The sequence below is a fragment of the Aedes aegypti genome, chromosome 2, assembly GCF_002204515.2.
Source record: "Aedes aegypti strain LVP_AGWG chromosome 2, AaegL5.0 Primary Assembly, whole genome shotgun sequence".
NCBI classification, from domain to species: domain Eukaryota; kingdom Metazoa; phylum Arthropoda; class Insecta; order Diptera; family Culicidae; genus Aedes; species Aedes aegypti.
The window spans coordinates 436,992,651-437,009,902 of NC_035108.1; the positions used below are offsets into that span (position 1 = coordinate 436,992,651).

Below are 17,252 nucleotides of genomic sequence, written 5' to 3' on the forward strand. Positions count from 1 at the left end.
AATCAGTTACTTACAACGTTTTTGTACCAGTGTAAAATCGACCCAAGTAGTGTTTTGCTTTGATTAGCGGTAAAGTCACTTTGTCTCCCATACAACGGAGCGGCGAAAGTAGCGGTTAGGTTGCAAAAGTGGAGAATCTTAATTTCGTCGTTTTGTATATCCGGAAATTAAACGTTCTTAAAGTGCAAAATCAGGTTGGTTTAGAGCGAAACGTGTAGAATTTCATCTGCGAAACACGTAGGAATGATAAAGTAAGTTTCTTTACTTTTCTGACTTGAGTCTGTTTGAATAAATCTTCGAGACTTCTTATTTCTCCCTCCTCATTCTTAATTCCTCACTCCTCTTTCCTCACTTCTTACTCACCATTCCTCAATCCTCACTCCTTACTCCTCACCTCACTCCTCATTCCTCACTCCTCATTCCTCTCTCCTCATTTTCATTCCTCACTCATCACTTCTAATTCCTCAATTCTTCATTTCTCATTCCTCATTTCTTACTCCTCATTCCTCACATACCATTCTTCATTTCTCACTTTTCGCTCCTCACTCCTCGTTCCTAATTCTCATTCCTCATTCCTCACTCCTCACTCCTCACTCCTCATTCCTCATTTCTCATTCCTCACTCATCATTCCTCATCCCTTACTCCTTACTCTTCACCCCACACTATTCCCAAGTAACATTTTTAGTTTTTTCATTTACTACAAGCTGTTGTTACCACCACATCGTTAAAACTCATTTTAGAACTTATTAGACTTAACAACCTTAATAAACCTTTGACAAAAATCCGTTAAACACGAAGAGGCCCACACTACAGGAGGTTGTTAAGACTATACCTTAAAACCGCTTCTAACCTTTTTGGTTTTGCATCGTATGCATACATCTACTCTTGTAGTGTACTATAAAACATACATATAGCTATTGTATAGTCTTATTGAGCTCAACTAGCGGTATCAGATCTCTTGCGATATCCTAAAATACGGAATAAAACCAACGTTAAGAGCTTATGATTAAACAAACATCAACCAACAAGTTGTTTATTAGTCATAACCTTTTTTATAATGTTGAAATCATCATGATGTCTGCCGAATCATAATAATAAATTAAAATCATCATTTTTTGCGTGCCAGTAAATTCCTTTTCATTGCGTGAAATTCATGCCAAAGAAAATTTACTGGTGGAACGACACAAAATTTTTCGATTTACAACAACGCGCCACAATTACGACATCATAATTGACTTTCTAATATTTTATTTCATTCCATTTTCGGAATGATGGCATGCTCATCACAATCACAAATTGAAATTCCCCACGCATGAACCCGAAACGGCGATAGTAAAAATGGATTCCATCCGTTTAAATCTTGTTGGTTTTGTTTGGGATGGGTTAAGATCAATTAGTGATTACTCCGTACAATATAATCATTCATGAGAGCTTTTGATCTTATGAATCCTTTCGCAAAAACCTCCACTGGATAAAATATTCCTAAATCAGATTGATTATTCTGCGCTAAGACAAATACGTTTTTTGGCACCCTTGGCTTAAACTTAATGCGCTCAGGAAAGCTAGTGCTGTCAAAAACGTAAACAAATCGAAAGATATGATTTTGTGATGTTATTTAATGAACTAATTTTGCTTTGTTGCGTATCTAATTATGGCTTCACTTTAATGAATTGTTGTGATAAGACCCGTGGTTCATCGGTTGAAGTGATGCAGAAAACGATAAGTGATAGGTGCCTGTGGTGAAAGTGATAGTTTGTTCGTGTAGCTCATCTGTTGTGTGCGGTATCGTTGTCTCACTAGAACGGGAAGTTCAGGCAAGCATGGGAAAAATATGCTACGGTAAGCAGATAATTGTACGAAATGAATATATGCCAGTTATAACTTCGTGTTCTAATTAACTCATATTCTATGTAGAGAATTATCATTATCGACATAATGATATTGGTAATCACACACAGACTGCATTCCAATAACATCAGACAGTTGAGATTTAAGAAGGTTTTAACATGACTTAGTGCAGTCTTGTCAGTTTTATCGATGCCTTTGAAAGACAAATATGATGAGGTTTTAAGTATAGGTTTTAATAGACGCTATACAGCTCCTTCAAAATACAATTTATTATTAACAAGTTTGGCTGACAAATAAGTTTTAACGGAAGCACTTATAGGTATCTACAGAGCATTTTAAAGTGGTTTTCGCTGAAAAAAACGTTCAGCACTTTTTAATGCTATATAAAATCTGTCAGGATTTAATGCATCTCTAATAAAACCTCCATAAATAACATCTAAGATCAAAAAGCATTGAAATTGTTACTTGGGTTGACTCATCATTCCTCACTTCTTATTCCTCGTTTCTCACTTCTCACTCCTCACTGCTCATTTCCAATTCCTCACTTTTCATTCTTTGTTTCTCATTCCTCGTTCCTCCTTCCCCATCCCTCTTCTCTCATTCCTCACTCCTCACTTCTCATTCCTAGTTCGTCATTCCTTATTCCACAATCGTCATTCCTCAATCCTTATTAGTCGCTCCTAATTTCTCACGTTACAATTTTTACTACTCACTCGTCATTTCTCATTCCTGATCTCTAAATCATCACTTTTCATTCTTCATTCCTCACTCCTCAATCCTCATTCCTTATTCCTCACTCCTCATTCCTGAATCCTCATTCATCGCTCTACTTTTCTCACGTCTGTGGAGTCTGAGGAGTAAAGAGTGCACTCCTCACTCCTGAATTCTCACTCCTCACTTATCATTCCTCATTTCTCAATCATCACTTCTCATTCCTCATTCTTTACTCCTCATTCCTCATTCCTCACACCTCATTCCTCATTCCAAGTTCTTCATTTCTCGTCCTTCACTCCTCATTACTCGCTCCTCACTCCTCACTTCTCATTCTTCATTTCTCGTTTCTCATTATTTATTCCTCATTCCTCGTTCCCCATTCCTCATTCTGCATTATTTACTTATTCCTCATTTCTCATTCTTCATTCCTTACTCCTCATTCCTCACTTCTCACTCCTCATTCAACATTTCTCATTCCTTACTCCTCAATCCTCATTCCACACTCCTTAATCTCCACTCCTGACTCATCATTCCTCACATCTCATTCTTTACTCCGCATTCCTCATTCTTCACTCTGCACTCCTCATTCTTCACTTTTCACTCTTCATTCCTTACTACAGTGGGATTCCGTTTTTGGCACCCCCTGATTTTCGCAACAAAATGGATCCGTTTATGGCAACAGTTTCGAATACCATTAAAATTTGAAAATTTTTGTGAATTATTAATTATTAATTATTTTGCTTAGCAAGCCAGCTTCACGCTTGGCGCATTCCTGAGTTCAATTTTCGTCGATATTTTCCCAAATCACACCTGCCAGGGGTCTCCTTTGCACTTATTCCATTCTAGACAGTCGTATGTTCGCAACTAGAATCATTTTTGGTCTGGCATTCACGCTGTTATACCAGCTCACTTGAGTATGGCGGTAGGTTATACAGTCGCCTCTCCACATCCCGATATCGAAGGGACCATCGAGATAGGGAAAGATCGAGACAAAGAACATTAATTTAATGAACACTAGATTGAAAATCACTCCGTTACTAGGAAAATAATAAACAAACAAAACTTCATTTCGAGTTTCCAAATTGTTCTGAATTGCTTAAATCTGATCTAGTAACCTTTGATAATGTTCATATCGACAAATGGAGAGAAAATTGGGAACAAACAATCAACAGGAACACATCGAGATATGGAGATATCGAGATAAGGAGGATATCAAGATATGGAGAGAGAAATCGTATGCAGAATGAAGGGGCCGAAGCAATCATCGACATAGGGAGAGATATCAAAATGTAGAACATCGAGATGTGGAGAGTCGACTGTACACTTAATACAAAGCGGTTTTTTTTTTTTTTTAATTTTGAACATAGTCTCTATGACTCACACATTGTTTCTTCTATCATAAAATTCGTCTCGCTTCTTCAATTTACTGTTCTTTTTATTGTGAAATTACATGCGTTGCGCTTGTATAGTCATACCACATCAATAGAAGCAAACCAGAGATGGTCGGGTTTCACATTTTCCAAACCCGAACCCGACCCGTACCCGACTTATTTTATTTTTTCAAACCCGGACCTGACCCGAACCCGAGACGATAATTGAAAAGCAAACCCGGACCCGAATCCGAAAATTTTTCACTGTGTAAACCCGAAACCAACCCGAAACCCGAAAAATTTTTGTGAGATAAACCCGAATAACCGAGTTCGAAAAGATGGTAAGGGCGCATTCACAAATTTCATAACGCTAAACGGGGTGGGTGGGTGTCCTCGTGATGTTACGGCTCATACAAAATTTGTAGAATATTCATACAAAATGCGTTACGAGGGGGTGGGTGGGTGTCAAAACTGGCCATTTTTGGCGTTATGAAATAAATGAATGAACCCTAAATTCATCGTTCCTGATGCATAGCGAAGCTTTCAAGTTATTACTCCTGTTCACAATTCTCATGTAACCCGACCCAAACCTGACTTTTTTTAAGCCCGAACCCGACCCGTGCCCGATAATTTTGTAGCCTTGAAACCCGACCCGAACCCGAACCGAAAAAAATATCAAATTTTCGAACCCGACCCGAACCAGTCGGATTCGGGTCGAGTTTCGGGTTTGAAAACCCGAGACCCGACCATCTCCACAAACCAAGCAAATGTTGTGTCTCCCAACTATTTAAGGAATTTCATAAAATAAATTGCGTATTTCAAGTAAATTCGTATTCAAATTAATTTCAGAAGTTTCAACATATAATCCATAAATTTGATAATATCTAGAGAAATAATACCCATCGACTTCTTCTATACGCCGTTTAAAGCGCCAACATAACGTCTAGTGAGTGACGTTGGTGGGCTATGACGTTTGTGTGAACTGCAGTGCATCACAGTCAACAAAAAGTGCTATTTTCGTTACGTAAAATTACCAACCATCGATGAATCACTAGATTGCAACAGCTTCATAGTTGTACCGTTGAACCATACCGTCTCAACCACGATTTACGGTTTATTTTGCTGGATTCGTTACATCTACAGCCAGTCTGGGATATCTTCAGCCATCTTTTTGAGTTTATCGCTCGTTAACATCAATATGTCCGAGGAAGACGTGAACTCTATGAGACTCACAAGTAACTCTGTCTCACAACAACGGAATACAAGCACTCCCGACATGACTGTCGCCGATCTAGCGAAACTTGTCAAATTACAGTTTGCGTCGTTCCAGAGGAGTACGAAAGATGATATACAGAAGATGGGTGACAAGCTCTCGTCACAGATCACTCAACTGCGCTCTGAGCTCACTTCTGACTTAGACAAACTTCGCGAGGAAACTAACAAAACTGTAAGTGAGCTTGTTTCATCCGTCGAAGGAACAAAAACCGATGTTTCTCACATGGTGGATAGATTCACAAAGCGAAACGATCTTATCATCAGCGGCGTCCCGTATACCCAAGGAGAAAATCTCTGCAGCTACGTTCAGGCTTGGTGTCGTTCTCTGGGTTACCCTGAAAATAATATCCCACTGGTTGATGTACGTCGATTGTCGAAACCCGGAGTGACATTGGGAGCGGCACCAATTATTCTGCTCCAATTTGCGTTTAACACCCAGAGAAATGAGTTCTATCCTCGCTATTTGCGATCTCACAACCTCTTTTTATCGCAAATCGGTTTTTCGGTCAACAAAAGAGTTTACATAAATGAGAACTTAACACCAATTGCCAGAGAAATCCGCTCTAAGGCCCTGCAGTTGAAAAAGAATGATAAAGTCCAGGCAGTCTACTCAAAGGACGGAATCGTTTTCGTGAAACCGATGAATGGAGGAGCAGGGAAAGCGATTTCATCTATACATGATCTGGAGCTGTTCACATCACGCTGATTAACCCTATCCAATGCTATTCGTATTCCTGTCACTCCGTTCCTTGCAAATCCATGTATCCTTTTCCTTTTTATCAGATTACGTTATACCTCTCCGAAAAAGCTTTTCTTTTTCCTACCAATCCGATCCCAACGTTATTCCTTGTATCCTTCCTGAAAGTTACTTCATCAACAACTGTTGCTACTGGATGGTGCACTACATGGAGACAGCTGTGCATGGATGACGATGACTTGCAAGCAGATATCATGTGTGATTATTATGCTATGTTGATCAGTGTTGCTAGTTTGTTGGTAGATTTTTTATTTGATTTGCTAAAGAGAATACTTTTTGTTCATGTGATTTTTGTGAATAATGTATATTTTTGTGAATATTGTTTGTTTTTCTTTTATCAGTATAGTGCTCAAAATGTTTTTCCTTCTTCAGTTTGCTATTCATGTTTTTGACAATGGATAATCTCAACACTAACGACACTACCACGAATTGGTGTACCCCAGGAATAGTAATGAAATCCGCGTTTTATCCTGGAAAACTTTCAATTTGATGTTTAAACGGCCAGAGTATTTGTGCCCGTAGGTTATCAAAATTGGATGAGCTGCGTAGAATAGTTGCTGCATCTAATGTTGATGTTATATGCATCAACGAAACTTGGCTCAATGATAACATTGATGACAGTGTTATAATGCTTGATGGATATCAGTCAATAAGATGCGATAGAGTTGGTCGTTTAGAAGGAGGTGTGATGATGTACATAAAAAATACTATTAGATATAATATGATCGAAACAACTAGCTGTGATAATGTTGCCCGTACTGAGTTTATTCTAGTGGAACTTATTCTAGTCAATTTTAAAATACTTTTAGGAACTGTATATAATCCACCAGACGCTGATTGTTCTCTAGTATTAGATGAATTGCTAAATAAATATGGCAGTTTTTATGACCATATTCATTTCCTAGGTGATTTCAATACAAATATGCTACTGGATTCACCTAAAGCTCTGAGACTACGTGAATTGCTTGTAACACACCATCTTTACAACATTGGTAGTGAACCTACTTTCTTTATCATGGAAGTGGCTCTTCGCAGTTAGAACTCCATATATCAAACAGTTTTTCAGAAGTTTTGCGATTCAATCAAATTGAAGCACCTGTTTTCTCGAATCATGATGTTATTTGGGGTCATGCACAAATTACGTCACGCTCCAGGGGGGGGTTGAAATTTAGCGTGACATAATTTGTGTACCATCCCTTTTCAGTTCGTTGAACTTTGACACAGCGCATATGGATAATGTAATATCCCATCGTGATTACAGTAGAATTAATGCTGATTGTTTAAAACACGATATTGAATCCATAAATTGTGCTTATTTTTATTCAATCAATAGTCCTGATACACTTACTAATTTGCTTAACAGCCATTTAGAATGTCTTTTAGATCGCCATACACCATTGAAAAACGTTCCACTGCGGAAAATGTATAATCCGTGGTTCAATAGTTACATAGGCAGAGCGATGGTTGATCGTGATTTGGCTTTTAAGCAATGGAAGATTACACGCGATGTCACGCATCATAACTTGTTCAAGCAACTGCGTAATAAAGTAAATCTTCTAATTCGTAAAGCCAAAGAAATTTTCTATGGAGAACAATTAAATTCTGGGTTATCTTCAACTGAGCTATGGAAGAGACTTAAATCATTTAATATGTCCAATACAATACCTGAAAGTACAAATGATTTTACTGCTGATGAGATTAACGATTGCTTTTACAAAAAAAATTCAAGTTCAAATGATTCTACCCCATGTAATAATGGTTCAGCGTGGGGTTCTTTTCATTTCAGTGAAATCAGTGATGTTGATGTTATCAACTCTTTATACGAAATAAAATCGAACGCTGTTGGACTCGACAATATACCCCTTGAATTTATAAAAATGGTTTCACCTCTGATAATTAACCCAATTGTTCACTTGTTTAATGCAATCTTAAGATCTAGTCAATACCCCACGGCATGGAAAAAAGCTAAAATAATTCCTGATTCTGAAAAGGTTTCAAGCGGATTTTGGAGATTGCTAGTTTTAGTTTGAGAAGTCCATACGAACTTTTGAGATTTTTTGGCAATACCAAACTTAAATTTTTTAACAATGTTCTCAAAATTCCTAGCAGGTTCTTGAATAGATTAATTCTTGACTCATAAACAAGATCATGTGGATTCCTTGCGAGCTATTTCCTGTCGGCTGATTGAAATTGAAGTGATAAGAAGCTTATTTGTGGATTGTACGAAATAATGGGCTACAGTTATGGATCTTGGGATACTCATATGGCTTGAGGGCCGCATGTTGTGCACCATGCACCACTGTTCTTTACCATTTTGTAATTATTAATCGAGGAAATTTTCATACATTTTTCAACGGAAAATCCTATTCGAGGCTTAGTGAATATTCTGTTCGAAAAATATCTTAGTTTTTATGTTCAATAATTGATTTCTGCTGTTTTTATGTACCTTTTCGACTGTGGCCAATCATTTTATATGAGATACTTCCAGGAAACCTGGCCAGGATATGGCCAGGTTTCGTTTTTGGCAACTGAAAATTTCGACTTTGTTGCCAAAAACGGAATTCCACTGTACTCATTCCTTATTCTTCACAATCCTCATTCGTCGTTTCTCACCCCTCATCACTCAATTATCATTCTTCATTCCTCACTCCTTATCCCTCATTTCTCACTCACTCCTTATTCCTCAATTCTCACTCCTCATTCTTCATTCTTCATTTTTTATTCCTCACTCTCCTCTGTTCTCATCACTTATTTCTCACTCTTCACTCCTCATTCCTCATTCCTCACCATTCATTAATTCCTCACTCCTCACTCCTCATTCCCTCTCGGATAAATTGATTTACCTTCTCGGGAGAATTGCTTTACCTTCTCCTAGAATTGCTTTACTTTTTCAGAAGAATTAATTTACCCTCTCGGAAGAATTGCGTCACCCTCTCCGGGAATTGCTTTACCCTTTGTATTCTTTGACAGATACGCGTATTTCGACCTTCGAAATACGCAGTTGATCTGTTCAATTTTTATTCGTCGGTCAGGCGCACGGGAAGAAATCTAATTCCCAAATCATGATTTACAAGTCATTAAATTCATTATTTGGTTAAGTCATTATATCAGGACCACAAATCATGGTTCCTAGAGTCATAATCATGATTCCTCATGGGCGTAACATCCAGAGTGACAACACTAAACGGGGTGCATAATTTCATTCGTTTCGATCACATTCATCTCAACATATTAAATGGTAGTGTGGTGTGGTACGGGTCTCTCGATCATACCCTAGCAATTTTTTTTTTTTCAACACTGTCGATCATAAACGGATGCGCGGCTCATGATTTTAGGCATGTGATTCATGTTTCCGAGCAATCCGCAACAAAAACATAACGCGTGTGTTGCGTTACGGCAATTTGACTCATGATATCATGAGTCCAAATCATGGTGTATTTTCATAAGCTGGAAACGCTCCGAAATCATGCTATCATGAGTCATAATCCTGTTTTTCGATTTTGATTTCTACCCGTGCGGGAGGTGCAACGGAACCACCCCCTGGCTACGCTCATGCAGGGCGCGTCCCGCACTAGGTCGGCACACCGGTTGGTGGGTGGCAAGAATCCGCGCGCGCACATCTTGGACCAGTCGATAACAACCAGTGTGTGCGACGAAACCTACTCAACTCAAGTGTAATTATCGTTTGTGTCGTAGCGGACGACTAGAACCAAGTCGTCATTATTGGACCAAACAGGAGAAAGCTAACGACTTAATGAATTTTCAATTGCCCATCAGTGGAAAATATCAACGAAACAGCGAAAAACTCATTCCGGGAAGGCAAAGTTTTGTGACCCGTTTTTCCAGCCAAGGCCAATGATAATATGGCCGGTAAATAACTGCCGCAACAAAGTAGTAAAATTATCACTATCAAAACTGTGCTCTTTGTGGAAAATTGGACTGCCAACGGGAATAAAGATTGCTTGAAACTGAGACAGCACAGGGTATGATTTTACAGCAACTGCACTCGGAAAAGTGGAACCGGGAAAAATATTCGACACTTTTTCTGCAGGACGAGAACGGGTGTGCTGTTAAATAATTTAAATAAAATTGCAAAAGTTTTGTCATTTGTACGCTGGTGGAGGGGGGCGAAGTAGGGCATAACGACAAAGCGGCCGACAAGTCTCCGATGTGACATAACCTCAAAATTAACGCAGATACAATGTTTGGACGAGTGTTGTTTCTCGCACTGCTAGTGGTTGGAAACTTTGTCCTCCACTGGGACACGGCGGAAGCCCAACGCCGAAACATGGCCGATGTCGAATTGGATGACGAAAACTATGCCATCACGTTGAAGGCATGCTACGTGGAAGATTTACGCAACATCCGAGAGCACAGCCAAAACCCACTAACAGTTATCATAAATCACTGCTATCTTCAAGAGCTTCCAAATGCCATCTTTATACGGTTTACAGATCTACACACATTGGAGATTACTGACAGCCGTCTTAACAACCTACAAGACTTTGCTCTTAATGGGCTGCGGAACCTGGAGGTGCTAAATTTTTCCAGAAACAATTTAACCACCATAAAATCTTGGAGTGACCACGATCTTGAAAACCTCCAAACGCTAGATCTACGTAGGAATCTCGTAAAAGGTATCAACTCCCAGTCTTTCAAACGATACCCCAACCTTAACAAACTAAACCTGGCCGGAAACCTAATTGAAGTCATCCCCGAAAGCACATTCAAGGTCGTTCCCAATCTCAAGTACCTGAACCTTGGCCGCAACCTACTAACCTCCATCGAAGAAACAACCCTCAAAGGGCTGAACAAGCTGACCCATGCATTCTTCCATCACAATCAAATCAGCTTCGTTGACTTTTTCGCCTTCATCGGTAACAGCCACCTGAAGACGCTTCAACTGCAGGGCAACCAGATCACGATCTTCGAAACGGATCTGCTGTCCAATCTGCCTCGGTTGACATTCTTGAACATCAGCTACAACCAGCTGGAGGACATCGCTGATCACACCTTCAAGAAGAACGCCGATCTGCGGGTGCTGGATTTGAGCTACAACCGGATTGAAAAGTTTCGCGAGGATGGATTCAAGGGGTTGGTTAGTTTGGAGGTAAGTGAAGGCATCTGTATCATCATACATTACAAGGGATCGATCATGTATCTACGAAAATTTCAAACTAAATCAACACTGATGTACTTACCGTTATGATCATATGGTAGTCTTATCTTTAATTGATTCTATATTACGAGAGCAAACTAGTATAATGTACTTTTAGTTGTTATAGGATTATAGCAACTACTTTATTTCACACTGAGCAATTCTCGCTGAAACCAGGCCGCCATCGGCACCTATCGTTAAAATTCCAATTTTATGTCACTGATCGCTAGTATATGTTAAAAGGTGGTCCTTTCGGTTTTCACAAATTGGTCGACCCCTCGTACGCCAGCTAGCTAAACAGTTTGCGAAAAAAAAAAACACTTTTTGAATAAATCTTACGTGTTTCCTCGCAGTCATAGGTCTCGTATTTTCCTTGGAACACTAGCAAACCTAGTGGCATCGTATAGAGAAAGGATATACCTTTCATCAACTGTAGGTGAGCAGTGGTATTCATTTCTTTCTTCTTCATGCTCCCTCTTACTTCGAGCAAAATAGACCGATATGCCGATAAACAAAAACAAAATATAAAATGAATGATTTTATAAATCATGTTTTACGATTTTGATGTATATGGCGAGTGCAATCAATGCAAACATCATTTTTTGTACAACGAAGAAACAAGTTTTCAATCGTTGGTGTTTTAATTGAGTCAAGTGAAGAATAAAAGAGCTAATATAAGTGAAAAAATCTGGCGGCCATCTTGGATTTTGACGCCATAGAATAGAATGAATTTTTCACCATGATAGCACTCAACATGTCGAATTTAAAAGCTACCAAGAAAAACAGGGTTCCGCACACCCTTTTTCTTATTATTCTTCATTTTTCTGACGTTACGTGCCTACCGAAAACGAGCCGGCTACTCAGCTTAATTAGTTATAAAAACAGGTTATTAAATAGAAATTTTCTTTTATAATGCGTTTTTAATAACAGAATAATTCTTCGACATATCTTTGAATTCAGGAATAATGAATAAATAAATGAAAACCGTCTTAAACATTGATTGAAAAAAAAAACAGAAAATCCATGGACCAATGCACGAGTTCACTAATTTGACGTTTGAGCGGTGCCGAATTCACTAGTTACCATGGTCACATAAATAACACGGCACCGCTCAAACTTTAAATAGTGATCGGGTGCATTGATCCATAGGCGTGAGTTTCACTGGCTTCGCTGACTGCGATTGGCTTTGTTTGGCTACTGTAGAATGAATTTCAGATTTTTTCCCAACCCTGCTTCTATAAGGCAATCCATGAGACAGCTGTGATCAGCTGGTTTTTTTGTTTACCATGTGCTTTTGACGTTTCGCGATCGGAGTGACTTTCGTTTACAAAGGAAAATGTAAAGCTCCGATAACACTCGCATGATTTGTTTACTCTTTCATTTCGGTTGCATTCACACTTCTAGTTGTCAGTCCTATCACGAAAAGTCCTCATGGATAGCCTTATTCGCTAATGAAATTAGAGAACTAGAAAGATTCGCGAATCAGGCGAAACTGACAAAATGTACACAATTTAAGAAAATATAGCGTTGAAATTGTAGCTCGATTGTCTATTCACTGCACTTGAACTTTTCCCCTATCGATAATTTAACTATTCAAAAAACGCAAATTTGTAGAAGACGAAACATCACCTCATGCCAAACCTCACACTTTATTGGTTACGCCTGTGTTTTTGTTTATCAAAGTGATGGGCGCATCTGAAATCGAAATCAAAACACGGCGAGAGTAAACGGCGACACTGCAAACAAAAAATAAACAAGGCGTACATGGCGGGCTTAATTGAAACCAGAATGTAAACACGGCGCAAAAGTAATAGGCGACACTGAAAATAATATCGATTACAGGCTCATAACATTGGGCGATACTGGCATTCTCGAGTACGTTTTAGGCGAAACCTTTAAAGATTTTTTGAGTACGAAATAGCTAGGGGAATTGTAGGAGATGTGTGTGGTATTGATGAGGATTTTAAAACTTGGTTTATGAAATATGTTTTAATGTGAAAAGGTTAAAGTTTGAGTATATTTTCTCCAATTGGGATTTAAAATTGCACATGAAAATTTCATTGATTATTTTCTCATTGTTATTGATTTGTCAGATAGGCCCTAATCGCGAATTCCTCTAGAGAACTTTAAAATTCTTCTCGGGTTAATAAACAAAAAATTAACACAACTTTCTGCAAAGATACTGTCAAAATAACAATGGCCTATGTCGTGGAATGATCTTGATAAGATGAAGATACTCGCCAATTCACAATTTTTTTCGATTTCACCATCACGATACTGAAACTACTATTCTACCAAACACACCTGAAATTATACCATAAATACGATACTTCATATTTGTACAGTAAAATATTTATTTTACTGTACAAATATGAAGTATCGTATTTATGGTATAATTTCAGGTGTGTTCTTTTTCATTTGTGACAGTTTTTTTTTTTTTTTTTTTTGATTTTGTGTTCATATTTTCATGGCTTTGTTTAAATATTCAAATTTTTGCTAAGAGTTTTAAATCTGACCAACATCTACAAAATTTAGATAATCACAGAAACTATAGCATCGTCTGCAATTTATCGAAGCGAGCATAGTTCTTCCAAATTTTTGTGAATATCTGGAACATTAGAATTATAAAACAAGGGACTAGGACATGAGCCGATGGGAAAGCTCATACAAATAATTCTTGAAGTTGTTAGTTGACCGAAAGTGAAGCCTATGTGCTCCCTGAAAGCAATTGCTCGTTTTTTGCAAATAAGCACTAAAAATAGCGTATATTTAGCAGTATATGCGCCTTTACTGCAGGTCATTAAATGCTAGCAAGCCGTATATGCGCCATAAATACTACTAAAATGCAGGTTTTGGCCCGATATACGGTTGCCTTAATGCTAGGCCTTCAGAAATTTCGTATTCAGCTGTCAAACAAAAAAAGATAACGTCTAGTTCGTAACGTCTCACAAGAACAAAAACTACCTCTTTCTCTCTTCCATCTATCGTATCTCTTTGTAATCTCTTGGCTTTGTTTTCAAGACGCGTTTCGTTTTTGCGTGTTTTGCTGGGCAGTGCTTCGGAAAGCCCAAGCAAGACGGTTTGTTTTCGGGACGCCGAGTAGTTTTACGGTTCGCATTGTGTGAGTGCGAAGAGATATCCGTGTTCAGTCGAGGATGGATTACCAACTGGTGGTTCGTTTCATGCTTATAATGACACATTTTTTCATGACAGCGTTAATTTTATGTAATATTCAAACAAACTTTGTATGGTTCGTCACTACAAGCGTCGGTATTATGCCTGTTTTATATAATTTCTAAATACATATATTTTCTCTCTTTAACATTACTAAAAACATCTTTTGAATGGTTCTACATTCTACATTAAAACTTTTACCAAAAACTTTTCATCTCGAGACAAAAAATGTACTGCGTTACTCTTCTGTAATTTTCAAACAAACTATGTATGGTTCGTCACTACAAGTGTCGGCATCATTCCTGTTTCATATTATTTAAAATATATACATATATTTTTTTCTCTTTTCGCAATTACTAAAAACATCTTTGAATGGTTCGATGTAATGGATGTTGATGTATTTTTAAATCTTTTACCAAAAACTTCTCGAGACAAAATGCAAAACTAGCTTTAAGTTTTAGTCGTATTTTTCCTCCTTATCCATGGATCGCATCACTGACCAATGGTGTCTACCAGATCTTTTCCTCCCTCACTAATAAACACCCTTCCCGTGGTGATTGTGGAGATGCAGAGGTATGCAGTCTCTAGAAGCAACAATCATTACACCCTAACAATCCTTCCCCATCCAAACTGACTGTAAGGACTTGGCCAGCGCCGTTATTGATCAATAATATTAGATCTGCTAAAATTGTACTTCGAGAATAAGCGGAAACTCCCATTCCTTATTCATTTGGATCGTAGTGCAATTCTTACCAGGTCCGATCAATCACGGAGTAGCAATCATTGACATGTACAGTCAGTCTCTGCTATGCTACGCTCCATCTATCGTATCTCTTTGTCCTCTCTTAACCCTCTAATACCCAAATTTTTGTTTTCGATTTAAGTATTATTTTTCGTTATCTAAAATCGTTCTAAACACGTTTTGGGCATTTATTTATTTTTATTCGCAAATTTTTAAATTTTGGTTTTTGATTTTTATAATTTTTATTTTTGAACATCCCTAGCTTTTTTCATTTTTTCTTGAAGCCTTTTCTAGTTGTTGATTTTTGGCAATAATAAAAATTTTAATTGTTACGGTATTTTGAAAAATATTAAATTTTTAATTTTTTTTCGGAGCGTATTTTATTTTCCGTGTAACTAACGGAAAAACAGGTTTGAACTTATTTTAATACCACCAGGGTCTTCGTTTGTGATAGGTTAATCGTAGAAAAATATAAAAGGTACGATTTTTTATATTACACGTTAAATGAAGCCCAGGCATTTGTAGGTTATATAATAAAGCAATTTTTCAAACAATTTCTAAAAATACAAAAAAAGTTTCAAAAGTCATTAAAAACTTTTCTTATATGCGTGTTATGAGTCAAGGTATAAGCCAAAAATAAAATCATTTTGATTTCCGAGCTACGAAAAAATACACAAAATTCCAAAGTGTACCCCGTCTAAAGGCGGGGTTGGGTATTAGAGGGTTAATACTTTGTCTTCGTCACAATGTTTCTATTCTAAGATGTTTGTTGGTATATGTTGATACCCTCTCGTCTTTTTGTCAAATTCCACTGGGATTAGAACCTACGACCACAGAGAAACAGACGTAACACTTCGAATAAATCGCGATCAAATTCATAGTCGCGAAAACATGTACGCCCAATACTAAAAACACTGTAGTTGGCCGATGGACCAACAGATGGCGGTAGTGTGTAAACGTCAAACACGAATAAAAGCGACGCGAGCGCTGCGGGTGGTCGATTGACCAGCTACCATTTGTTCGAATCGATCGTTAAAAAGTTGGTCGATGGACAACGATGAGAGTGTGACGTCTGTTTGTCTGTGCTACGACTCTACGATTGTTGAGAAGGGATTGGTGATGCGCCGCGCTACAGGATGATCTATAAATGAAGTACTAATACGCGTAGAATTGTCGCAATGGACCGATGCACGAGTTAACTAATTTGTCGTTTGAGCGGTGCCGAGTTCACCCGTTACCATGGTCACATAAATAACATGGCACCGCTCAAACGTCAATGAGTGAACTCGTGCATTGGTTTATACTCAAACCTTGCTTCTACAGGATTTTATTCCTGCTTTGCAAACATTTTCAGGTTGGGCGATCGAATGAAATAGAATATAGAGGAATGGTGTTAGGTAGATCAATAGTGTTGGGCATGAACGTGACACTCATGTAGGCCTCCGTTATACCCTTTCCTGTAATTGTAGAGGATTGTAAAACATGGACACAGAAAAAAATACGTATTTTTTCTTGCATTGTAAATGATAAACAGAATTTGTATATGCTACAGAAATAAGAACATTAATGTACCAATGTAGAATAGTAATTCGAATATAATAAGAAACCTCACATGAATCCACTGCATACCGGATGTTGCCTTTTTATCATTTCAAAACAACTAAAACCGATTCTTTCGGTGTGGTTTTATGTCAACGCAAACACATGAATCGAATACAAATGTAATTCAGCATTCAATGTATACATTTTCACTATTTCAATGTTGATTTATCATCTAGAAGAACTGTTCTCTTGATATCTCTTAAAAGGCAGGAAAGGGTATCCTGTTTACCAGCGTGAGAAATGACAGGTAGGTCATGAAAATATTCGACTCTCTTAGCAATTTCATGGCAGTATACAAGCAGTTGAGATGCTCGGAAATCATACCATGTTGTGCATTCGAAATGCTGATTAACAGATGCCATCTTTTAAATGGCAGTGCTGTTGCTATTTCAAGGCAGCTAAGCAATCAGTCTGCTATATTAGGGCAGTGAGCATATAGAATGCAATTATACGACTGATTTACGGCTTATTCAAATGCTCATTGGTAACCTGGGTAGTTCAATATCTGATTTAAGTTAGACAATCGTGTGTTCCTTTCCTGTTATGAAAATCATATTGAATATTTTAAAGCATACTGTTCAATACAGTCGCGGTAGGATCATTTTCAACAA

At 37.9% G+C, this 17,252-nt stretch overlaps 1 protein-coding gene across 2 annotated transcripts in view; it reads left to right on the forward strand.

Moving 5' to 3' along the window:
- Positions 1–9,567: 9,567 nt before the first annotated feature.
- LOC5567028 (protein artichoke) overlaps positions 9,568–17,252 on the forward strand; it is an 87,809-nt gene continuing 80,124 nt past the window's right edge. For both annotated transcript variants that reach the window (XM_021847825.1, XM_001651357.2), the window contains exon 1: positions 9,568–11,075. In XM_021847825.1, coding sequence (XP_021703517.1) covers positions 10,167–11,075 — 909 coding nt within the window. In that variant the 5' untranslated portion in view covers positions 9,568–10,166. The remainder of the gene's footprint in view (positions 11,076–17,252) is intronic.